This window comes from Leiobunum rupestre, chromosome 9 (genome assembly GCF_980474605.1).
Source record: "Leiobunum rupestre chromosome 9, qqLeiRupe1.1.hap1, whole genome shotgun sequence".
Taxonomy (NCBI): Eukaryota; Metazoa; Arthropoda; class Arachnida; order Opiliones; family Sclerosomatidae; genus Leiobunum; species Leiobunum rupestre.
The window spans coordinates 37,831,380-37,859,079 of NC_143392.1; the positions used below are offsets into that span (position 1 = coordinate 37,831,380).

Below are 27,700 nucleotides of genomic sequence, written 5' to 3' on the forward strand. Positions count from 1 at the left end.
ATACTCTGATACTACCGTCCTGACACACTTTTGGGTCTTATGTTGATTTTGTTAACATTGATTGCTTATTTTTTTAACGAGCTTCTAGCTACAATAGAGGGCGCTGTTGTCAATCAACATAAAACACCATTCCCAAGGGTTGTGGGATAAAGTCTGACTTAGTGTACGACACTCATCTCTATTACTGGTATAGTGTCGTACTCTAACCTATTAATCGATAAATAACCCTGTTATAGCAGTTATTCCGTTTATCATAACATACTAGCAAAACTAAATCATTTTAGTTCCACTAGCAGTCATTAGGAAGGCTCACCAAGACAGTTATAATTTTCCCCACCCAGAAGCTATGATCAGGTTGATGTGCAATCACTTATACAACAGAAATAGACCCTTGTACTGATCACTCTTCTACCCGTCAGATTAAATGGTCTGATCTGTACAAAATTGAAGGATCTTAAAAGATATTACTTGTAATAAAATTTATTATTGCCACAAGTATATATAGTACCGTTTCAAAATATTAAAATATTGATATTATCACGAACCATTTAAATGATTATGATGATGTAGTTAAGTTCTCTAAAATAATTTCTTTTCAAAACTTGTAATTTAAAATTTACATTAAATTTTACTTTAAAATTTACATTAATTTTTACTTTAACAAAGTCCTTATCTCCGCATTCAAAAGACCAGACACATCCAATGCATTTTTTAAAACTTCTTTGTCAAAGTTTTCTTCCCGCTAGAAGTAGGTTTTATTTATGTTACCACAATGTACAAGGTTAAAATATTTTCCATAACATGGAATTACCTCTTTTATTATATCTATAACGTCTCTTGTTGGGCTTTTTGGGTGTAATCTCAAAAACGCATCAGACATTCCTTCTCCTATGTACATTTCGACTAAATTTCTCCACTCTCTTCTGGGTGGATCTAGTAATGCACACAGTTTTTCCAAACAGTCTTCTGGAATTTCGGTTACTTGTGGTCCTGGAAAAATTTTAAACATTAATTTTGCTCAGTACGTAGGAAGGCTGGCCACGTGTCATCATGATTGACCTAAAACGTACCACTTGTGTACCCGGAATCATGTTGCGTTAACATATCTAATTTTTGTGAGTTTGATATATACGACTTTGGCAAATTAATATCGTAGTCAATCGGCTCTTCCTTGATTATGGTTGATGTCGGTTCACTAAAACTGTCTTGTAAAGATGTTTTCCTAGAATTACTTATCCTCCTGCTTACTTCTTCAGGCACAATCCCAGCCAGTATAGATTTTATCTGTGATGTAATATAAGTTAGCTAATTGAATAAGAGTGTTTGATTAAGTGACATACAGCTTCATTTTTGGCAATGTCAAATGGTGTCACTCCTCTTGGAATTTCACTTTCAGATGTTCCTTCTGGCTCGAGAAAGTTTTCGATAAGCGGATTTGCATCTGCCATCATCAATTGATGAACAATTTCTTCATCCCCACACATAGAAGCTAGATGGAGTGGAGTGTCTCCAGCAAAGTCTTGGGAATCCACATCAATTTTTATCTGAAGTGATTAAGAATGTTATGGCAGGCTGAAGTCCAAAAGGATGGACTTGGTGCACTTACTTGACGTAAGAGACAAGATATCATATTTGTATGCTGTTCAACAGCTAAGTGTAAAGCGGTCCTGCCACTAGTTCCATCTCCAATATTCATCTGCGCTTCAGCATCAGCAAGTTTGCATACCGCATCTTCATCTTCGTTTTTGACAGCCAGATGAATTGCAGCAAAGCCTAAGTCATCATAACAAATGCTTTGAAGAACTTTCCTTTTGATATTCAAGATATATGATTGTTATACCTTCGTAATTCAGGATGTTGGCAAAATCGAGGCAAACTCTCCTATCACGGTAGCTCTGTTTGTTTAAAAGAACAGCCAAACACGTTGAGTGTTGATTCTTTACAGCTAGTTGGACGGGTGTGTTTCCTTCATTGTCTTGTACTTTTGGTTTTGCTCCTTTCATTAGAAGCAACTGAACTATAGATGGCTTGTTTAGAAGTACTGCTAAATGCAATGGTGTCTGCAAATGGTACACCTTTGTTAGTTTTGAATGGGGTTCAAAGTTAGTGGTTCCTTACCTGGAACAAATTGTTAGTTTGGTTGAGGAATTCAGTAGCAACCACGCTGATAAAATGTTGGAGAAACATCTCATTTGAAGAGTGATGAATGATTGAAAGATGCAAAGGACTAAAGATAAGGAATTCATCATTCTTTGGTAATATTGAAAACTAGAGTCTTTTACAATACATACTTGTCTCCATTTTCATCTGCCTTTGCCATTAAATTTCGTAAAGGCATAATGAGTGCTCTGGGATCTGCGGTTATAGCGTACGCCCTCAAGGATTGTGATAAGTGGTTTAGGCAAATTTTGAGAGCATTCGACTCTGCAACTGCTTTCAAGTCTCTGTCTTCAACCAGGCTGGAGCTCCTCTGTCTAACTGAAGGCACCGTTAAATTAGTTTCACATGGAAGTTCTTTCTTTTCAACAACACTGTCCAATTGCAGACTCTGTAGAGCAGCAGCTATATCGTATTGGTCTCTTGGCTCTATAACAATAAGAGTTTTCAAATTACATTATGGGTTATTGAAACATATTTGGATAATTTGAAACTTACGTGAGCTGATGGTAGTCGGTTGAGCCATTTGGGCTTCAGCACGCCCTCCATCACCATGGTATAAAACATTCGATTCAGGAGTAAGTAAACGATCATCAAAAAGATCGCAAAGATCATCTAATCTCAAGGTGGTTGGGCTAGTACTTGGATTAATGATATCACTTAAAATTGATGATATTGGGGGGCCAAATGCTGTTAAGCTAGGAGCACTAAATGCTGATAAGCTAGGAGGACTAAATGCTGATAAGCTATGAGGACTAAATGGTGAGGCTCCAGGACTGAATGTGCTGGAAGGATTAGGACTTAGGGTAGAGGAAGCATTTGTACTTAACGGGCTAATGGGACTGTGGCATGGTAAATTTGAAGTGCTTGGACTTAATGCACTTGAAGATGAACTGGGGCTGAAGGTACTTGATGTACCAGGACTTCCATTAGCATAATACGTTCCTCCATAATTTGTATCACTACCAGGGGGTTGTTGATAATAGAACTGTCCTTGTGGATTGCCACTTCGATCTTGGAAATTACCAGGATCATTGAAATTATTTGGTGGCCATCTTCCATACCTATCTTCTTCACCATCATACTCTTCTCTTCTCACTCTTTTTCGTGAAATTCCTTCAGGGTCTGAAATCATTAATTTCTAACAATCAAAATCGATAAGGTTTAAATAAATTATGATTTCCAACCTACCCAATTTGACGGGTGTGTATGTGAAATCCCTTTGATCACTGATTTCCCCATCTTTTTCCCTATACAGTTCAAAATGAACTTTGACCGGGGCTTCAATATTTTCATTATGGTATTTGGGTGTCTTAAACACAATCGCAACCTGTAAAAGTATAATTTGGTCAATAAAGTGTAGTATCCTTAGTCTGCTCCACATATGTCTAGCCCCTTGGAGACGAAAGTGTCGTCTGCTAGGGCGTCTGCTTATCCTTAGTTCATAATGAATATATATGTGCAAGTGTGAATGATTAAAACTTTAGTATGAATGTTGAAAGCAAACAGAGAGCTTGTGTCATTATTATTATTATGTTTAATTAAGCCTGAGCCAGTCATTTATAGCTATAAGCAACAAAGATTAAGAGTCTCCTGTTCTAATGATCAATGACTGAAGTGATATATAGGAAAGGCTTAGTAGATGAACATGGCATCAAGAAGTGAAGATATATTCACATTTCGGAAATTAGACGGCACAAATTATGCTGACTGGAAAATTGATGTTAAGATGGCCTTGGCTGCCAAGGGTTTGGACAAATTTATAGATTCCACAGTAGTAGCTCCAACCACTATACCTTCGCTGACTGCACACAATGAGAAGAAATCACAAACAATGGGATTTCTATATCTGACTCTGGAACCCCAAATTAAGAGACTACTTCGAACTGCGACAGATCCAGCAGTTGCCTGGGATTTACTTAAGCAAACTTATGAACCAGTTTCCAGAGCTAGGAGAGCGATGCTTAGAAGAACATTCATAACATGTGTACCCGCGAAGGGAGAAAGAATAGAATTGTATTTGAACAGAGTTACCGAAGCTGCGGCATCTCTCGCTGAAGTTGGGGCACCAATTCCAGATAGCGAAATAGCCTTTCAGATGATCTACGAGTTACCAGCGGAATTTAATGGAATAGTTCTCAATATTAATCAATGGAACGATGCTGACTTTGTTCCTGACAAAGTAAAGATGGCGATCATTGCCGAAGCGGATCGTTTACGGATGAGAGAACTAGGCGATGGAAATAATAAACACTCGGATATAATGGCAACTCAGGGGTTTACAAAGGGATATACCCAGATGAAAAGAAAAGAAACAAGGACTTGTTTCAATTGTGGAATGATAGGGCATTTAGCGAAGATTTGCAGAAAACCAAGGAAAACATACAATCACCCTTTTCGAAAAAAAGAAACTTTTGATGTTGCTACAGTATCAAGCGCAGAAGAATATATGTCGGAAACAAATGAATGGATATGGGATTCGGGAGCTGGAGCGCATCTATGTAATAACAAGAAATGGCTTACCAATTACCGTGATGTGTCACCAATAACGATGAATTCATATTATGGAACGTTCACTATCACAGGCTTAGGAGATGCTGTTATCAAACACGAAGTAGATGGACAAGATAAGAGTCCTACTGCTAAAGAATGTTGGGTTTGCACCAAATGGAAGACGAAACCTAATAAGTGGTTATCAGAATGATAAAGCCGGACATCATTGGACTGGTGGAAATATGGAACTTGTAGTTCAAAATAGTAACCAAGAGAAAATATTATCATTCAAAGGATCAAATGGCTTATATAGAATGAAGGGGGATGTCTACACTGGCGAAATGCCAGATGTTACGATGCATGAATATAACCTTGCTGATGATACTAACGCAGATTTATTGGATTTATGGCACCGACGTCTAGGTCATCACAGCATACATACCATTATCAATATGGCAAGTAAAGGAAGCGCTCGAAACTTACCAGCTTTCAAGAAGCAACAAACGTTTACCTGTGATATATGTACTGCAACGAAGACGACTCAATTACCAAGAAAACCAATGTCAGGGATAAACACAAAGAAAGTGTTACAATTGGTACACACAGACGTGTGGGGACCATCCGCATATAAGTCCGGATCTGGCAACCTATATTTCATCTCGTTTATCGATGACCACACACGATGGGCCGAGGTCGAAGCGATGACTCATAAGTGGGAAGTGTTTGACAAAATGAAACAATATATTACAAAAATGGAAAGACAAACTGGGGAAAAAGTAATTAGTATCAGAAGCGATAATGGGATGGAGTATTGTAGCGGAAAAATGCAAACCTTCCTCAATGATATTGGTATTCAACATCAACGGACAAACATCTACACCCCACAACAAAATGGAATAGCGGAACGCTACAACCGCACAGCCTTAAATTCAATCAGAGCTATGCTCAAAGACAGCCACCTGCATCCTCGATTCTGGGTGGAAATGTTGTACACATTCAACTATTTGAAGAATCGTTTGTCACAGCAGAAACTTGAGAATAAGACACCTTTCGAACAAAGATTTGGACGAACTCCCTCACTGAAGTATCTGAAACGAATCGGAAGCATAACTCATTATTTTATTCCGAAGGGGAAGAGGGAAAATAAATTTTCGGATACAGCTGGAAAAGGAGTGCTGGTGGGTTACGCACGCTCAACCCAAGGCTACCGAATATGGAACCCGGACACAAACAAAATTATTCAGTGCGACAACGCCAGATTTAATGAAGACCAGACTTTCGATACGTATACCGGTATTAATTCTCACGTCCGATTTGCTGTAGAAGACGACACCCTCAAGCAACCCTTTACACGTGCAACAGTTGCAGCTAGACTAAATAGCACGCCAGCTACATCAACTAGCAACCATCCAGTACCAGTTTCACCACAACCCGGCACATCAGGAATAGCTGCAACGCCAGTGCAGGTACATCCTCAAACTCCTGTACGAGGATCTTCGGAAGTCGAGAGAAGACAAGTACGACTAGTACAGGAAGGCAAGTTAGAGGAACCCAAATGGTCAAGAATAAGACGGCAAAGGGAATCGGGAAAAACTGCCGGTAATTACGACATTTATTATAAATATGGCGACAGGAAGAGAGAATTCAGAAGCACAAGAGAAGTCACTGACTTCTGTAAAATGAATAATATTGAAATAGATCCCGATCTCATTAATTTCTCTACCAAGGACCCATTCGAGGGAATCTGTAATCTGAAACAAACAAGTAGTGCAACACCAAATGAGGAAACCCCTGACATTAATTTAATGTCACGATTTGATGGTTTGGATTTTTGTTTCGCGAACTGTGATGATCCTTCTACTTATGGAGAAGCTACGACTGCAGAAGATAAAGACGATTGGGGTAGAGCCATGGACGATGAAATCGCGACACTTCGGGAACGAGAAGTGTTCACCCAAGTCAAAAGACCCACTGACCAAAAAATCATCGGAAGCAAATGGGTGTACGTACGAAAAAGGGATGAAAAGAAAAACATAGTCAGTCACAGAGCAAGAATTGTGGCGCAAGGATTTAAACAAAAGAAAGGGATTGACTATCACGAAAGCTATTCACCAGTTGTCGACTTGGTTATTGTCCGACTCTTGTTATTTGTTCTGGTGGTAATTCTACAGTGGTCCTACAAGCATGTAGACGTCAAATGCGCTTACTTGTATGGCGATCTCGATGAAACCACATATATGGAAATTCCGCAAGGATACCAGGTGAATAATGAATACGTATGGCGGTTGCACAAAAGTCTCTACGGATTACACCAATCCGGTAGATGTTGGTATTACAAGCTGGATGAAGAACTAAAGGAATTAGGCTTTGTCAACCTCAAATCATGCCAGTGTGTTTACCGATTTGCTTGGGATAGTATACTTCTTGTTTACGTCGATGACATTATCGTCCTCGCAAGAAATGACAATATTATGGCCAAAGTCATGCAATTACTAACTTCGAAATTCAACTTGAAGGATTTAGGAAAAATCAAAACATTCCTCGGAATCGATATTTCTGAAGACCAAAAAGGATTAACGATGGCGCAAACGAGATATATAGAGAAATTGCATGAACAGCTGGACTATATTCCATTTAAAAGATGTTATGAACCATTGAAACATAAATCCATCATCAACCCTCCAACACCAGGAGAAGAAATACCAGATGTACCTTATCGCAATTTGATTGGCGCATTGTTGTATATAGCAAGACACACTCGTCCAGACATTCTGTACGCAGTGACAACGTTAGCGCAATATTGCAACAACTATAACGAAGAAACATGGTGTCATCTTGTTCATTTATGGAACTATGTCATCACGACTAAAGACAAGGTTTTGAGGATGGAACGCAATGGTTCTGTGGCCGTACAAGTTTATTGTGATGCATCATTTGCATCAGATAGAGAATCTAGAAAGTCCATATCCGGTTACATCATTACATGTGGAAAGAACCCAATCGCTTGGAAATCCGCAAAGCAATCATTAATAGCGTTATCTACGATGGAAGCGGAACTAATGGCAGCCGTAGAAGCAACTAAGGAGATCTTATTCATCCGTAGAATCCTGTTAGAGTGTCATAGCATGTTCCCAGACAGTATCGGACCTGACATTCAACTCAACATCGATAACAAGGCCGCCATACAGTGCATTCAAAACCACGTAGACAATGCCAGAACCAGATATCTAGATTTAAAAGTGAAGTTCCTTCGCGAAAAATTAGCTGAAGGACTTTTTCGGGTAGAGTTTATATCATCGCAATTTAACTTAGCAGATATTTTTACTAAAGCTTTACCAAAATGTGTACTGTCTAGATTATCTACTTATTTGAAATAATGTTTCTGTATTGTTATTCTAGAAATATGTGAAGCGGGGGAGTTTGTAGTATCCTTAGTCTGCTCCACATATGTCTAGCCCCTTGGAGACGAAAGTGTCGTCTGCTAGGGCGTCTGCTTATCCTTAGTTCATAATGAATATATATGTGCAAGTGTGAATGATTAAAACTTTAGTATGAATGTTGAAAGCAAACAGAGAGCTGGTGTCATTATTATTATTATGTTTAATTAAGCCTGAGCCAGTCATTTATAGCTATAAGCAACATAAAGGAACTAGGAAAAAATCCACATAAAAAAGGTGAAAATAATTTGAAACTTACTTGGTGATGAACATCTGATTCTGGTGAAAACGAAGCCAATGCGTGCCATTTTCTATTTCCTTCCAGATCATACTCGAAGAATCGGATTTTAATTTCCTCTATTAAACAAGAAATTTAATTTTTGACTTTGAAATTTTCATTTAAAGTAATTTGAACTCACTTTTGTTAACTTTTTCGCATAGCAAGTACACTTCATCACCCCCTTTACAGGAACCAGCACACTTGCTGAATCTGTTTATTTTCAGTTCTCCTGCTTCCAAAGAGTGTTTTTTAACACAGTATCATAATAAAATGTGAAAAAGCCCAAAATGTCGAATAATTTATATTTTTTGAGTACATTAATGATAATAGTTACTAGTGTTGGCTGATATCGTAATATAACCAATTTTTACCAATACTTATATTTTCCAATAAATTAGGTCAAGGTTAGTGGCGCCATCTGCCTTGTTTTTGAGAATATTGGTAAATTACACGCAAACTGATTAATTGGTAAAATCTCGATATCAGTAGCCGATACTGATATCATATTGATTTCGGCCCATCACTAATAGTTACACACCCAAAACAATTGGAATAATTCTTTATAATAATTAAAGACATGGTAATTGGGCTTTGACACACGTAACGTTGATTCTTATTTACTTTGGTTGTGTATGGGTTTTGACAATGTAGAAGCAATCTGGTGTTCCAGGCCATTCTTAATGACTATGGCTTCGAAAAATACCCTCACAGAGTTCATGTTCAGTTTCTTCGCTTCACTATCCGCATCGGCTTTAAGCTGTTTCTCAATCTCTTCATTTTCTGGTCCTAGTGGAATACATTTTGAATAGCAGAGTTTAGAAAGACTAATCAACATTGAAATTTCATTACAAAGATGACACACCTCCGAGTAGGTCAATTTTTCTTTGGTATAAAATTTCTGGGACTTGTTTCTTGGCAGTAAAAATAATAGAGACACCTTGAAAGCTAAATTAATCATAAATACATTTGCTGGGGATATCGCAAGATATTTATGGGCTATTGTTTCTTACGAGCAGCACATGTCTCTATTCAAAGTCTGTTCGCAGTCACCTTGTGGTCTGCATGTTTTACCCTGAAGTTTATGAACGTGTAGCTCTGTTGGATCAGTATCTGTCCAAAGACTAGCTCGTATTCTGACCGAACTAGGGTCTCCTTTGAAATTCACTAACTGCAAAAATGTATACATCATTAGTATAAACTATTAGTTAATTAAAATTTCACTTATTATTTAATTTGGTAATTAATATAATTACTTGAACAGTCGGATAAGTTTTTTTCGAGTCTTTGGAGTTTTCTCCATTCATTCCGCCATGTGACCCTCTTTCACTTTGGTATCGGAATCTATGCCGTCCGAATGGCTCCTCTATAATTTGGATAGATGGGCCTTCCAAGTCTGAAAATGGAAAATAATATTAAATACCGCACTAATAGCCAATTATCTATTCCCAAAGGTTACAGCTAAGGATTTAAGCACTTTTAACCAAAAACAGCGTGTTCTCTAGTCAAAGCGCAAAAACTTGCCAAAAAATTTAATGATATCGGGTAAAACTAGAACTTTACTTGTCGGGTAGGAGTTACTGTTGGGTGACGTCTGGTAGTTGAATGAATAAGGCCTTGTTCCAAACTCTTGTTTAACAAAAGTTTGGCTTATATACTCTTGTTGAGAGCTTGGAGTAACTTGAGTATAACTTTGAGTAGTCAGAAGAGTATAATTTCTGCCTTCTTCTTGAGTAATTCTACATGTAGAGTCATCCGCAATACCAGGGGTCACCCCAGTACAGTTACCAGGATACGTACTGTACATTTCTGGCATGTTACCAGCAAATGAGCCCAATTCCCCCATTTCCTGTTGCTGCCAGGTACTTGGACACTAAAAAAATCAGGAGTTAATAAAACATACTGTTAGTGTTATTATGGAGATATTATTACTGTCAGTATAAATTAGTGATAATTTAAAATACAAATATTACTTTATTAATACCATTTTTTTTTTATTAAAATCTAATTTATCTGTTCTGTAGATTAATAAACTACTAAATGCAAATCTTTAACAGCTACCAGATTTAACTAAATCTACTCATATGTAACATAATTATGTTACATATGCTATAATAATACCTAAATAAAGCTTCATTATGTTGTGTTTATTGAAAGACAATTGAAACCTTAAAACTTCAATTTAAAAAGCACTACATTTCCTTTTTTAAATACTTTACTTCAGTAAATTTTTCTTTATGGGAATGGGTAATATGTACTTTCTCCTAACCCAACTTAGCCTAGCCTAACCTTGAAATAAGCCAACTTTGGCGTTCGTCGCGTGTTCCACTACACTCATTTTCCATAAACTAAACTTTATCCCCTTATTTTACCTGAAAATAATTCAGGTGGAGTTTATTATTAAGTAAAAATTGAACCAAACTTACATTATTTACTTATATAAGAAGTTAGTTTTAAAAATAATTAAACTTAATTCAGCAGTAATAAACTTTATAAACTTAATTCATCAGTAATAAACTTTATAAACTTAATTAAGCAGTTATAAACTTAATTAAGCAGTAATAAACTTTATAAACTTGAGAATTTAGAAACACATCCTCGCAGCGACGCGTTTTTCAAGTTCCAACTCTTTAATGCCAAGAACAAGGTTCGGGTTTTCCAAATTACAGCTACATACGTTCTCTCTCCCCCCTCCCCTTTCCCCCACATGGAATGCCGTGGGATACAAAAAAGATGCGGGGATTTCCCAGACATTTTCATTTTTCCGAAAGGGGTTTTCAATAAATAACTTACATCAATAAATTGTATAATTCAAAGATAAACACAAGATATATAAGATAAGATATGTTATATAGGCAGGTAAACCAGGGCCGTGCTTAGGCTACCGTTTAAACCTTGGATGCTAAACAGAGAAGTAGAATGTAACATATTTTTCCAAATTTTAACATATTTGAAAAAATTCATGAAGATTAGAAAAACCATAAGTATCACTTTGGATTAAAAACGTTCTACGTAGAACGTTTTTAATCCAAGGTATCACGTGTGTTGTGTTACTAATGGAAAATATATCATTAGGTCAGAAATAGACTAAAACCTTTTCAAATACTCTTACCTGATCTTAACATTTTCCCAATAAACTTTACTTTTAATTAAATTAATTTAATTTCTATATTATTATTAAACGTCAAAAACCGTGTTTTCATACTTAAAAGAAACAAGACAAAGATGCTAAACACCCCAGTTACCATTGTTTAGAATCCCTGCTAATTTATGCGAAAAATTTGTATTCTTGCCACAGATGGAGCCACGGTTTTCATCAACTAATTTTCCATCATATCGCGGCCTCTTAGTCACGGCCAACTTTAACACTCGCGCAATAGCGGCCAGCCCATTCGCCGAAATTCCATAAACAAGGATTTTCCCGCTATAAACTATCGGCGTTCAGCGCCACGCTCGTTTTTATATTGGCTTCAATGCAAAAATTATTTTATAAATAATTTTCCGCTAGGGGTGCTCAACGCCAAGAGATATTTTTGTTCCTAGGTTAACATAGAAACTTCAACGAATGGGTTCACCGCTATTGCGCGAGTGTCAAAGTTGGCCGTGCCTTAGTCAATTTCCGCGCGGCACAGTTGAAAACCATTTTCTCAATTTTATTGTTAAATATTGTTAATATTATATATAATATTAAATACTATTATTACACCGAGGCGCGGTATTTAAAATCCCAATTTTTTACGTAATGATATTAAAAATTCAGTTCCTAAAATCTGTGAAAATTTATAGTAATATTTAATATTTTGGCACAGTTTCTCAATGGAGCTAGTTACGTTAAACCTTAAGTCTATAATATAACAATATTATACACTTATGGTTAAACATATCATTAAAATAGGTTAACTTTACCTGAGCCTAAGTCATGACAAACATTTCGTTTGAATTATACCGTAACGGTTGGTTATTTGGGTAATTTTGGGACTATATCGGAATGGAATGACATAACGGGAGTGGCACGACTAGGTAATGATATTTACCTGTAAAAATTCTTCGATATCGAGGTAATCCGAATAGTCAATTCCCTGTCTCACTGGAGGCATCGTACACGTGAAATGATAACCACGATTTCACTTTGGAACATATTCACTATAAAGAAGGATGCTTCTCCGTTGGTTGAAACGACAGGAGTGACTAAATATTTAAGAGGTATTTAAAGGTAATCCTCGATTCCTCGTCTCTACTAGTAAATCTAGTATAATACTTAAAAAAACCGAGCGCCTCTATTTCTCCGTAGGCCCGCGCTCGAGCGTTAAGAAGAGATTTGTGAATCGGGTTTTTTCCCTGTCAAGCCGCTTTATTTTAATCAGAAGCCAGACGATTACGTCATCGAAGGTTATAGCGCGCTTACGAGGGGGGGATCGACGTAGCCTTACGTAAAAGGAAGTTTTCAAACAAAGGGGAGGGGTGGTTTAACCGGGAAGGATGAGGGGGGAGGGGGGGAGAGAAGCTTCTCCGACCCGCGCGCGCGCGCTCCACACTCCGCAGAGCTTTCTAATATTATTATTATTATATATCAGGTTTTTACAATTTTCCAACAGAGCTAAGCTGGTAACGCATTGGCGGTTAGGATTATGGTACAGTCTGTCACGTGTCGAGTGGTTAAGAGTGGGTCGGTTAACTGTGAAATGAAGTCTAGTTTGGTATTCTAGCGAATAATATGGCCAACGGGCATCCAAGGGCTTTTCCGTTTTTGTAATTTTTTTACACAACCATTTGAAATAACGACGACGGGAAATTGTAGGAACCCCTCTTCTTCATTAACATTATTTAAAAATTAAAATTAATGGTATGATGGGGTAAGAGTTAGTCATATCTGTGGTAAAGACATACCGTATTGCTTTTGTTTGATTCGTTGTAGTAAAAGGTATAAAATTATCTACAGGTGAGGGGTTTAACCACAAGGGTTGTCATTACATTGTCGAAATTAATCGCCTTGTACTCTGACGCAAATTTTAATTCCTAATTCCTATAATTCTGAAATGGTCCTATAAAGTCTCATAATTAATTTATATGATAATTAAATTTTATCGTATATTTATATTTTATAGTATATTTATATTTTATAGTATATTTATATTTTATCCTATATTTATATTTTATCCTATATTTATATTTTATCATATATTTATATTTTTATCCTATATTTATATTTTTATCCTATATTTATATTTTTATACTATATTTATATATTTTTTCTATATTTAAATTTTTCCCTATATTTATATATTTTTCCCCTATATTTAAATTTTCCCCTATATTTATATATTTTTCCCCTATATTTAAATTTTTCCCTATATTTATTTCTTTCTATATTTATATTTTTCTAGTATAATTCCTATATTTCTCTATAATTCTGAGATGGTCCTATATAGGACCAATAATTTCCAAATATTTCTGGAATTATAGGATATAAATCTCAAAATTATTGGATAATTGTAATGACTTAAATTACCGATTTATAGGACCAATAATCTCCAAATATTTCTGGAATTGTAGGATATAAATTTCAAAATTATTGGATAATTGTAATGACTTAAATTACCGAATTATAGGACCAATAATCTCCAAATATTTCTGGAATTGTAGGATATAAATATCAAAATTATAGGATAATTGTAATGACTTAAATTACCGAATTATAGGACCAATAATTTCCAAATATTTCTGGAATTATAGAATGTAAATCTTAAAATTATTGGATAATTGTAAAGACTAAAATTACCGAATTATATAATTCGGTAATTTTAGTCTTTACAATTATCCAATAATTTTAAGATTTACATTCTATAATTCCAGAAATATTTGGAAATTATTGGTCCTATAATTCGGTAATTTAAGTCATTACAATTATCCTATAATTTTGATATTTATATCCTACAATTCCAGAAATATTTGGAGATTATTGGTCCTATAAATCGGTAATTTAAGTCATTACAATTATCCAATAATTTTGAGATTTATATCCTATAATTCCATAAATATTTAAATGTTATTGATCCTATAAATAGGTAATTTTATTCCTTTCATTATCTTATAGTTTTGAGACTTGTATCTAGTAATTTCTAGAAATATTTGGAGACTATGGCTCCTATAAAGTATAAATTGGTGATTTAAGTCCTTATAATTATCTTATAATTTTGAGATTTACATCCTATAGTTCCTGTAAATGTTTGGAAACAATTGACTGGGAGCCCTGAAATTCGTATAGTTGCATATTTTTCTACCTTAATTATTTTAAAGTAGTTTAATGTAAATTTATTCGCCGAGTATTGCCGTAATGGTTGCAAGTTCAGACATCCGTGCTATTTAAAAAACGCCAAAGACGAAAGTCAGCTAAATTTAAGGCGTTAGAATCGCATTCTTGCGTTTCGCAACGCGACGTAACTTGTCCGGCCGGATGTTGAGGCGGCTCAATGCTCTCCTTATCAGCGTCCGATTTTCGTGTCTATATCGACACTTCCCTATCTCCCACGCGGAATATTGGATGACGCGTGAAATTTATATAAACATTGAAATGTGAATCATTACAACGCGGTTATCAGATTTCGATCAACGTTTGTGAAGTAGGAGAGGCAAGTCGTAATACGTCGCCTTTGTACGTGGGTTAGTGAAAGCTAGGAGCAACAAACACAAGGAGAACGCAGCTAGCCTTTAAACACGCTAACGCAGTGTTGTGTACAAATTTCATTGGACGAGCCTTAACGCTGAACGTTTTACGGGCGGGGGGGGGGGAGAAGACAATTTCTGTATTTTCCCCTTCCGACAGCAGCAGGCGCTAAAGCGTCTAGCCAATGACAAACGTACGCAAGAAAATGCTCGACTTTTGACGGGTTGAGTTATCCTTGTGTGGGGTGCTGTGTTTTTTGCTTCTATAGGTGAAAGTTAGAAAAAGATTCCGTTGTACATAGTTGGATTACAATTACGGGTACTTTTACGAAAGAATTGTATTGAATATATCGGTATCATCGAAGGGCAGGTCAGTAAGGTTTATAGGGTGTAATAATAATCATGGTTAAATTATAAAAAATAATCTCGATTTAATAATTCAAATCTCGATTTAATAATTCAAATCTCGATTTAATAATTCAAATCTCGATTTAATCATTCAAATCTCGATTTAATCATTCAAATCTCGATTTAATCATTCAAATCTCGATTTCATAATTCAAATCTCGATTTCATAATTCAAATCTCGATTTCATAATTCAAATCTCGATTTAATAATTCAAATCTCGATTTAATCATTCAAATCTCGATTTCATAATTCAAATCTCGATTTCATAATTCAAATCTTGGTTTAATCATTCAAATCTCGAGGTAATCATTCAAATAAAAATTTGTCGAGGTTAACGGTAATAGTTAGTGTAGGGAGTTGTTGACTCGCGTGGCATGAAGGGCTTGCCACCACCCTCCTATGCATTGTAACCCGGCCACCTGCATTAATGGCTTTAAAAGTCGCATGATGACTTAGGCCTAAGGTGGTGCCTTGGGTATTAGCCTAGCTGATTATTATTATTATTATTATTATTATTATTATTATTATCTCGAGGTCATCATTCAAATATCGGTGTCATCATTCAAATCTCGATGTCAATATTCCAATTATGATTTAATCATTCATATCTCGATGTCAATATTCCAATTATGATTTAATCATTCATATCTCGATGTCAATATTCCAATTATGATTTAATCATTCATATCTCGATTTAATCATTTCAATCTTAATGTAATCATTCAAATCTTAATATAATCATTCAAATCTTAATATAATATTTCCAATCTTAATGTAATCATTCATATCTTAATGTAATCATTCATATCTCAATCTAATCATTCATATCTCGATCTAATCATTCATATCTCGATTTAATCAGTCGTATCTCGATTTAATCATTCATATCTCGATTTAATTATTTCAAACACTATTTAATAATTCAAATATCAAGTTAATAACTTAAATCTCGCTTTTTATCTCTTAATTGTGATTTAATAATTTAATCACTATTTAATCCATTTAAACATGATTTAATCTAAATATTTTAGTAAAATTTAATCGGTTTTAATACTTTGGGGTTGATCTAAAAATCATGATAGTGGCTTGCCCCTCGGGTCGGGTATCCTTGAGTTTTATGTTTCAGAAAGGCCAATTCACAAATTGCTTTCAGGGAAACAAACATTTAGAGCGAAGCTACAGAGGTAAAATTTTAACGATTTCATTTATAAGAGAGGACACTAATTTAGAAGCTTTTTGTTAACACTATTTTAAGTTACGTTTTATGTACCAACTACAAATAAACGCTTAACTTAGGAAATACAATAGAAATGTATTATTTTTCACGGTTTTTAGATAATTTTAAATTTGTACGTTCCAGAGTATTGGAGATATCTTCTCGAGTTATCTGGTAGGTCTTTAGGTATTTAAAAATCCACCTCTAATGTGTATAAGTCTAATATATCTCAAATATAATAACGATAACTTATTTAGGCTAATGAGAATGAACAAGTCACATTCTAATTCCGCTAGCATGATTTTCCAATATAATCTCACAAACGGAAACTTTTCCTAATTGTATCATGCCATCTAGTATCGGCCATAAGAAAGTTTTATTTTTATTTTGAGAAATCGTGTATAATTAATTACGGAATTTTTTTATTTAACTCCTAATTTAGTTGGTACAACTTTAATTAAAACTGAATTTAACGATTTAAGTTTTTGATTCCTCATATATAGCAAAATAATTTATTTTTTCTAAATTATTAGCAACAAAAATAGTTCAAAACAGATGGCGCTTTCAATTTGAATTTAGATTTTCAATCTGGCCTACTTCTTTCTGCTTTAAAAAGAGTCGACTCGTAAGTTCTCAGTAACCTAAGTACGTTCTTCACCTAAAATGAATGGAATTTTATTTTGGCTACAACTTGTTTGTGACTGTTTTAACATGTAATTTTCTGAAAATATATTTATGGTACAACTACATTATGAAAGCTACGTCTACATTCCTTCACGTTTCTCCTAAACGTTTTCTGGTTATCAGTTTTAGCAAAAGTATATAACACATCTTTTACGAGAGAAGTATTAATCTCGCCTATTCTGCTAATATTATTAGCTTGAAATATGTAAATTCGCATCATATAGCGGTTTTCCAAAACTATTACAAAATAAACAAGATGTCATGGATATTTAAGTACACACAACACCCCCGATGTATTAAATATATTTTAAATATTAAATTTAATTCAGTCATCTTGTACATTAACGTAATAAACCCAAGAGGAATTTAACGAAAATTAATTTTTCAAGTTACCGGGTTTTGGAAATAAGGTAGCGAAACGCTAACACGTTAAAGGCCTAGGTTTTCTTCTGCCTGTCACCCTTTAAATTTACTTTCCTTCCAAACAAATACCCTAGTGGTAGGCCAAAGTGTTCAGCTGTTGGCCTACCACCAGGGTATTTGTTTGGAAGGAAAGTAAATTTAAAGGGTGACTAGCAGTAGAAAATCTAGGCCTTTAATTTCCATAACTTTTTAGACGAACCGAATTTTTCGAGTTACCTGGCTTTGGACATAAGGTAGCGGAACGCCATCGAGTTATAGCGTCTGTATCAATTACCACGAAATTCAAATATGACAATAGTACAGAGGAACTAATTTTTGTCATGGTGAGGTAATAATTGAAAATTTATACGTTATGGAATAGAGCGTTCTATAAAATCGGTGTGGTGTGCTTTCCCCCTTTTGAGTTTGGAGGAGGTGAAGGTTTGGCCGGTTTTTCGTGTGAGAGAAAAATATTTATCTGGCAAACCCGTAAGAAATTGAGAGCAGTCGATTTTTAGGAGTAGCGTAGTTGCTAGCCTAGGCTTCACTCATTTCCGGCTTTCCGCGCCGTTTTTCTTATTTTAAATGATTTGTGTAATAAATGTCTGATGGCAAATAAGCAAAATACTAGTCCCAAATTATTCATTGGGTTTAAAAAGAAACTTAGATCATGAAAAACTTCTTAACCCCAAATATACTTCAACACCTCCCACCTACAACACCTAAAAGGTACGTCTCTAAAATATTCATATAAAGACAGGACATAAGTCGAATTCTCTTAAACCAAAGAATAACAAACGTTTTTAGTCCTGGTAGGGGGTCCAAAAAACGCGACGAGAGCCACAACAATAAAACGACCTTGCTCTTCTCGCTTCCTGTAAAATTTTCGGTTTATTCGATTTTACCACTTTTGCGAAATATGGTCAATCCAAGGTTCCCGCTAAGGGCCACAAAATTCTTAGGGGTCACAAAATAATTAGCCCACCTGTGAAAAAACCTTAGCGCCGCTACTGGGCTTGTTTCTCTTGAATTCCCTCCTTAAAGTGACGTTCTATGGCTCACAACAATAGAACGTTCCCAATTTGTTCTCAACTTAGTGCTTACACCATTTTAGTTTCGCTATCGGCTCGCGTGAGAATAATAAAGTCGTTGTAAGTCCAAGTATGGATAAATGTGTGGTAAAAACACAAATAAATTAAGATCAAACTAATCTAATTGGAAATTAAACTTCGATTTATCTTTTATATCAATTTAATTAAATCTATTGAAACATTGTGTTCCAAATTCAAACGCCAGTGTAGCCCGTGTGGACCTAAGCAAAGACTATATATACGCTTCGCTTACTAGACAGGCGTGTTCCTAGGAAAAACCTGTTAACACCTCTGTAGCACTGTAAAAGCTGGGTTATATTTGGACCCGCGGCTAGAGGCGCCACTAGTAACACAGCTCAAGCTAGGGGAAAATTTTGACCAGCGTCGAGATGGAGCCACAATCGGTATGCAAGTTGAGCCATAGAACACGCCTGTCTAGTAAGCGAAGCGTATATATAGTCTTTGGACCTAAGAGCCTAACGCCGCCGATCCAACTCCGCCGCCGCCGATATTTTCTATGGCGCCGAAACGCCGCCGCCGAGTCATTTATTTTTCGCCACCGATAAATTTTGTTGCCGCCGCCGAAAGTTTTTGAGTTTTCCTACGTAACTTCTTTTTTTTCTTTCAAAAACATTTTGGATTTGGTTTTTTTAATTTTCAAAAGGGGTGGACCGAAATTAATAATAATAATAATAATAATAATCAGCTAGGCTAATACCCAAGGCACCACCTTAGACCTAAGTAATCCAGCGACTTTTAAAGCTATTAATTCAGGTGCTTATTTTAAAGTAGTCATAGCCTCATAGGTCTTAGAAAATAAATTTGCTGGGCCCCCTCAACTGAAAAATCTTGGCTACGGGCCTGAGGCAGTGAGTTTGGGGTTCACCCCCTGAAATGGGGGGTGCACGGAATAAACCCCACTCGAAATTAAAAACCTGGATACCACTTTGTCCTAAATAGAAACTTATATATTGAGGGTTACGTTATGTACTTCTGCTTTCAATAGTAATATAAATTATTGATGATTTTTTTACTTAAGCTATAATATTTAATTGACACAAACAAGTACCGCGTAATTTAAAATGAGCAGCCATCCGGGCGCGTTTCACAAATTCGAATTCCTCCCCGAAGAGATGATACAAATATTTTAGAATTTGAAATGAGAGGGGAATGGAACAACTTCGCGTGGAGCAGGTTCAAGGATAGAGATGCCATCAAGTACCCGGGTTTTCCCAAAAACATTTCCCAGTCTCCCTCCCTCCCTCCCTCTCTCGGACCCGCGTTATTTTAATTTAGAATTATTCAAAATTAACTCAGTCTTACGGGGAGGGTTTCCACTGTATTTATTAATTTTATATTTATACAGATAGCTTCGGAGACGTGCCGTCCCCCAAGTGGTTTATCGGAATTTTAACACTTTCTTGGAATAAAGTTTTTTTTTCAATCTAGTTTTTTCTGGCTCGCCTAAAATCGTGTTTCTCTATTACTTTATAACTGTTGAAATAAATTGGGATTTCCGATATAAATAATATGGGCCTGTTATATCAGAATTGCCAAGTAATTCGGGTGTTTTACGAAATTTATTTCCACGATAATACGACACTCCTTATTTTGGGCCAAGAATATAAAGCCCCAGGAATGGAAGGATTGATATTATTGGCCGCGTGTTTTGGCTTACGTTAGAAACTTCCGGCAAAGCAAATCAGAGTAACCGGAAACGGGTAACGCAACCCGGTCTTTCTTTGGAACGAGAGGCGTAAAAGTTCCACTAGACGGAGCTATACCTTCCATTCCTGAGGCTTTATATTCTTTGTTTTGGGGGTAGTTTATTAATCGACCTGCATCGCGTTCTGGAAAATAGGTATTTCAGATGTTTGGATCGAAGTATACGCTTAAATAAAACCTGTACAGTGATTTGTCTAGAAGTAGTAATACGGAGAGCCAAGATATCTTTGTAGAAGCGTAATATTTGAAAGCGCACGCTGCTGAATATTTCAAAACAGAAGGGCTCGTTCAATTTCGCACGCGCCGCCTGAATTAAAAAAAAAGCGCACGCGGTATCAACTTTAGCCTTACAAATAAAACTAAGATAAACACGTGTTTATTTTATTCAGTGACTCGCGCATGCGCGTAAGGGGAGGGGAGAAAAAGAGAGCGGAATTTATTGAAGCGCCTATTCAAAGAAATTTAACGCAGAGGTTTTTAAAAAGTCCAAATTAAATACCTTTTAATCATAGAAAGAATATTTTTATTTTTACTGAATGGTTTTCTCGTATGCTCCTCCCATTAAATATCAATCAAATCAAGCCGCTATTTAATTGGTTCCGACACCATTAACGCTGGAGTTGCAATACACGCGGCTGTAGGGGGGGGGGCCTTGGTGAAATTTATCCCTAAATATAAATAAATAAATTATTGATAATATCGATAACTCTAATCAATTTAATTAGAAATTTTCCCAAAATGTTGGCATACGTTTGGTTTTAGTCACCTTAGTTTAGAGGTATATGGGAGGGGTTCGACATTCATACACTCCAGAGAAAAATGATTTTATAAATCTTGAAATCAGCTTCAAAATCCCGAAATCTGAGCGAAAATAGTCTTAGTCGATAATTCAAAATAACGGTCAAAATCGCCGCCGACCAGTTTAGTAAAATATTTGCGGCGGCGTAATCGTCGGCCATTTTCGGTATGGAGATAACAGGCCGGAAGGCAGGCAAGGCTGCCAGATTTTGATAGACCGAAAAATGGCCAACTCTCTCAAATGTTTTCGTTTTCAAAACGAAAATTTTGCGGCGTAGCTATCGACTAAGACTATTAGTTCAAAATCTTAAAATTGTGCTCTGATATCACAAAATCAGTTTCTGATTTCTGAAATCATTTTGAGATTCGAAATCCTGTACGCATACTAAATTAGTAGAAATATTTTCATTGGGGAGATTAAATCCGTATAAAAGCAAACTTGTAGGTTTAACGAGTAGGTGGAATATACGTTCTTCTACACGTTTATTCTTGCAATACGTGTTTAATACCTTTTCAGTCGTATAATCTACATTTTGATTCGATTTCGTATTTAATGCATATGCTTAGATTTGACCTGGGTCGATACATTGATTATTGGGATTCCCATTTGTTATTGGTGAACTTCTTGTTTACATTGGTTAACCTAATTTTATCAAAAGTCAAAATTTAGGCCAGAGATTCCAACAGTAGACCGGTTTCGCCCTTTTGGGGCTCATCAGTATTGTGTAGGAACTCTGGCTATCCTCGGAAATCTGCCGATATCAGTAAAACTAATAAACATTCAGAGTGATGAGTGTTGGAATCTCTGGCCTAAATTTTGACTTTTGATATAAATATCTGAACGTTGGAATTCAACGGAAGCCCGAGTGTAAAAGATGTCTGCTGAATAGCGACCGCCAAGCAATAATTGGTGAAGAATTTCACTATAAGTTGCAATGAACTGCTCAGATATAGGGTGCTCTGAATGTCTATTAACCTAATTTTACCACAACATAACCGAACCAAAATTAACCTAGGTTGGAAACCTAATTGTACCTCAAACCTTATATAACCCAAACCAGCCTAGCCTGGAAATCTAATTTTACCTCAAATGTCACTGAACCCAAACCAACCTATCCTAGCTTGGAAACCTAATTCTACGGTTTCTACCTCAAACGTAACCGAACTCAAATTAACCTAGCTTAGAAACCTAATTTTACCTCAAACGTAACCTAACCCAACCTTGTAAAGCTTGGAAACCTAATTTTACCTCAAATGTAACTGAACCCAACTTAGCCTAGCTTTTAAACTTAATTTTGCATTAAACATAACTCAACGTAACCTAACTTTGAAACCTAATTTTAATTCAACATAAACCTTACAAATGACCGATTATAGCCTAACCAAATTTGAAAACTGAACTCGACACGTAACTAAACGAAATTCTACGTATAAGCTTAACCATGGCTTAACCTAAGCTAACGTAACAAAACCTAACATTAGAGCCGTGTACGAATCTGAACGCATATTCTAAAAATATGAAGATTCAATACATGATTAAATTTTATAGCTTTGTCTGTAAACATTAAACTATGATTTGAAATATTTAGATCTGCATTAAATTATCATAACAGAATTTCAAATTTCAAGTCTGTCGTGATTCTAAATATCATAAATTCGATGATTAAGAAAAAGCTTGATAACCCTGTTTTTCAATAAATAAATCAAACGTTGATTTTTCTATGTGAGCTTGAGTGCAAAGTCTCTAAGCTGTGAGAATGGTTCTGACATAAAAATAACGGCATCTGCTGACCAGTTAATGAAACTCTGCACATGTTTATTAATGGTAAATTCCGGGCAATTTAGTCGAGCGTCATTAGTAGTCTCAGGTCAGTGTTGCCAATGTGTAGGATAATTCCCACATTACGGAATTTTCCGCGATTTTTCTGCTATGTGGGACATAGGGAATTTAAGTGAAAATAATAATTTTTGTGGGATTTTTCAAACTGTCAATACTATCTTGGAAATAGTAGTGTCAAATATAGTTTTCAGGGAAGTTTTCGTTAAAGCCGGGGCTAAATCGAGGTGTGGGATATCGTGGGGAATTTACTATACAGCTCTGTTAATCGCGTCTATCAAACACTGGCAACACCGTCTCAGGTAAGTGAGACAATACTGGCAACCAATGCTATTTGTGTGGAAATAGTCGTAACCTGGCATGATTGGACTAGACGCGTTTAAAATATCAAACTCAAGGTTTTCTCGACGAAATTTATATAGATGGCGAGCTACTGATTAGTTTAATCCGTATTTATTAAGCTTTCGTTCCGTTGAGGTCCCGCTTTGGGGCCAATTTCTATTCAACGTTGATTTAAACGCCTTTTGTGTGTGCGAATGTGTGATTCGATTGGGTTTTGAAATGATAAATTATAATGCGATGTTCGAGATAAGAAATTATATTACTGAAGCCAAAATGTCCTATCTCCAACCTGTTTTAAAATTAATATTATAAAATGAATAATAAAAATGATAATGACAGAAACGCAATGGCCAGACGGCGACCTTGTATCGTAACTAAAGCCAGCACGCGGAAAGTTTTCAGAATTGCAATCTCGTATTATTCGCAATTTTTAAATCGTTATTTTAGGTTTTGTTTTCGGGAAAAGACTTTATCAACCATTAGTATATCTGCGTAAGGTTTTTACAAGCGTTCAAGAAATATAATAAGTTTGGAAATTGTTGGATTTTTCAAACCGTAATGGACCTCTTGATATACATATCAACATAAGTTAGGAAATCATTATCACCAAACTTATTTTCAAAGCCATTGCGCAAACAAAGTGTAAGCTCTCGTGTCTAAATAGGCCTAAAGCAGGGTTGGCAAAAACCACCCTTGTTTAAACCGGTTTTAACCACTAAAAAAATCCTTGGTTAAAACCACTTTTTTTATTAAAAAAATATTGAGAAATTAATTTGAAATATTGAAAATTTTAAATACTATTTATTTTAAATAAAAAACGCAGAATATAATATGCAGTTTTTATTCCAAAACGAAACTAAAACTTAACCTTCACTTTTGGTCGTCTGCTACGTCGTCTTACGTAATGAGGGCTAGATAAAATTAATTGGGGGATCTTTAAATTCATTTTGCACGTGAATATACGCCGCCATGTTAGGGTATAAAAGCGGGTAAATAATCCTGCTATACCTCACAATGTAAAGTGACTGCAAAAACGTAATTTTTAAATTGATCAATTTGAGAGTTTTCGAAGTAATGAGGGCTAGATATAAGCAATTTTAGAATTTTTTTTATTAGCCTAAGGCGAAATATACTATAGCTTCCACACACGATACTCAGTTGGAGTCCAAGTCCTAGTCAGTGTCGCAAAACGTTTGGTCAAGAAATTAGCATTAAAACAATAGGAAGTGTCTTACTTATCGTTATTATGTTACTTATGATATCAAACATGGTTAGAACTAGGACAAATAAACTACTGGACTGCGGGTTAGCGTTTTCACGTGACATAAAACCACTTAGCAGTCAAAGTTTTTAAACTTCTGGATTTTCAGAAAGCGCCTGTTAGCAGGCGATAATCCAGCAGTTTATAAGTGGCTCTGTGTAGCCTGAAAAGGCTAATTAATATGGTAAACTTACGACGTTAGTTCTTTTTGAGCAGAGCAGCTTGTAGCGCCACGGTGTCCGGTATTTCAATTATTTCCACCCAAGCGAAATACGTTAGTTCTAATATCTTTAGCTTGCCATCTGACGATTTAACGCGGGTTTTGGTCTTTGGGTGGAAACGTTTCGCGTCTCTGTCAGTAGGAGCGCTGGCACGCAATTTAAAGAATGGCGATGTTTTTTATGATTCGGATCCAGTCGTTTCTTGGTTCAAAGTTAGAACATATCGAAAAATGAACACGTTTAAAACATTTTAATATTGGAATAAAACTCGCCATTAAAGAAATCATTTGATTTTTTTAGTCATGACAAATAGTTAGTCTTAAAAAGCAAAACTCCTTTAACTAATCGAATAAAGTTAATGCTAATTTTGATGCAAGTTCACATATAGTGGCATAATAAATAAGCTTTCAAAAAAGTAAAGAAACTTGTTTGATTCTATGATTCTATCTATACGGGTAAGGTCATCTTTTTCTGCAGAATATACACTCTTTAGGCCTCGAATTGTTTCAAAATATAATTTAAAACAATCCGAATTTGGATTCAATTGGAATTCAGACACATCCAGTTGGGATCCAATTCTGGTTGGATCAAATAATTAGGATCAAACTGGAATAAAGTGGAATTTTATACATTGTAATTGGATCAAATATAGATCAAAGTCGAATATGGATCTGCCCAATTTTGAAATCCAATTTGATCCCGCAATTTCGTCAGGGCTGGCTAATTCCGGAACACCCAACTATATAAGTATTTCGCGTTTGATTTTCATTCATAATAAAGATCAAAGCATAAACATACACAAAAAGTTATACACTTCGAATGTTTGTTTAAACAAAACACAGGTACGTTGTACGAATTGATTTAAATAGAGCACACTGGTTAAGCCAAATATCAGCTAGGCTAACACCCAAGGCACCACCTTAGGCCTAAGTCTTCAAACGACTTTTAAAGCAATTAATTCAGTTGGCCGGGTTACAATGCGTATATTTTTAGCTATATCAATTTCTCAGAAAGTTTAAAGATTTTTTTATGTAGTTATTCCAATTTGTCTGGGGTAGGTACATTTGTTCGAATTTCAATCGTCCGAACGGTGGAACAAAAGTTCGAATTTCATTCGTCCGAACCGCCGAAATAAAAAATGTTTCAATTGTTCGAATTGGACAACTTGTTTGTTTCATTCGTCCGAATCGGTAGCATCACTTGTCCGAATTCTGTCGCTAAATTAGTATTTCTTATTGCTGTTTTTTTGGTCCGGAAATGTAAAATATTTCAATAATAAACGGATATAAGCATTATAATGTCTAATCATTTTATCCTATTATGTCCATTTTTCCTTTGGCCGATATAGTAAGTGGGAATTGCGTTGAATGTTGTGGATATTTTAGGATAGGTTAGGTTCACGTTAATGTTACTATTTTCTTATATTAACAATATTTATAAAAAAAACAACCAATTCCTAATGTTCGAAAAAACGGACAAACGATTATTCGAACAAATGAAATTCGCCAGTAAAGTTAACATAAATTGAACGACTAAATCACCAACAAAAGTTGTGATAAATTTTTCGGGCAAATGAAATACGTTTTCGGACATACGATCCTGTTTTCCGGCATTCGGACAAATGATCATTCGGACATTTGTACCACCGTTCGGACGAATGAAAGTCGAACAAATGTACCAAATCATTTGTCTATATCTAAAATTGAGCCATTGACCCGTGCTCTAATAATAAAGGGTAGGGGTGCTTGAATAGAGAATGGTCGAAGCGCAATCTTTGGATAACACTATGAGTCACTATTTTCCCAGCATCACTGACCGGTTTCCTGATCCCCATATCTTGCTACAATTTTATTCGTCTCATAAAATATGCGTAAGAAGTAAGGCGTGTTCTCTTACTCGGACGGACATTCGGAAGCGATTATGAAACCTCTCAGAAAGAGAACCACATTCCTTTCCGTTTGGAATTTCCGGACTCCTAGACTTCCCCGAGCTGCTCCACGACCTCCCGATCTCCATCCGGATTCTGCCGTCTCTTCACCTGTCTCTCATCGTTCCCAAAGTCTATTCCGATCTACGTAAAGTAATATTTATCTCCGGTAAATAATATTCGATTTGGTTGCTAATTTAACGCAATATTCCTTACCAATATGAATAAATATTATTCCTCGGAAAAAATCGCAATTTTATCTCTCGAAATAGAAACAGCGGGCATGTTGTTCCGTGAATTATATTTATGAGTTTCTCTTATCAGTAATTTGATAATGTTATACATCGACTGTTTGTTTTATATATTCTCTTAGTTTGTAGATTGCTGAATCATTTGGTCTGTTATTAGTTCGAATATATTCTGGCACTGTGGTTTTTTAACTGCCGCCTATGAATAATTTTAGCCAGTCTTATTCCATTGTTTTATGTTGGATAGCATGTATAGAGTGTTGTCGTCTGATACGATTTTGAAAACTTGTAACGTTACAGCTGTAGTGTTAATAAAGGCCGCCATGACAGTTACCGTTTTTTATCAATAGGCAAATTACAATGGTGACGTCGCAGGGTTTCAGACGACGACACTCTATAGAACTTTAAGATGTTTGGAAAAACGAACCGTGTTAGCTAAGTCTGGTTTTCATAAAATTTGACTACATAACTTTTAATAATTAATAATAATAATAATCATCTAACTTTTAATA

At 35.6% G+C, this 27,700-nt stretch overlaps 1 protein-coding gene across 1 annotated transcript; it reads right to left on the reverse strand.

Moving 5' to 3' along the window:
- Positions 1–602: 602 nt before the first annotated feature.
- Positions 603–27,070, reverse strand: LOC149927383 (nuclear factor NF-kappa-B p100 subunit-like). The gene is made up of 18 exons (XM_090157634.1): positions 26,910–27,070; positions 9,928–10,237; positions 9,621–9,760; positions 9,378–9,535; positions 9,230–9,312; positions 8,989–9,153; positions 8,507–8,596; positions 8,347–8,444; positions 3,349–3,487; positions 2,656–3,282; positions 2,292–2,586; positions 2,119–2,227; positions 1,841–2,060; positions 1,607–1,773; positions 1,341–1,544; positions 1,071–1,284; positions 812–990; positions 603–742 (listed from the first exon to the last, which is right to left on the reverse strand). Exons 1-18 carry the CDS (start codon positions 27,027–27,029, stop codon positions 653–655), a joined length of 3,408 nt encoding a protein of 1,135 aa, XP_090013760.1. The 5' UTR covers positions 27,030–27,070; the 3' UTR covers positions 603–652.
- Positions 27,071–27,700: the final 630 nt, after the last annotated feature.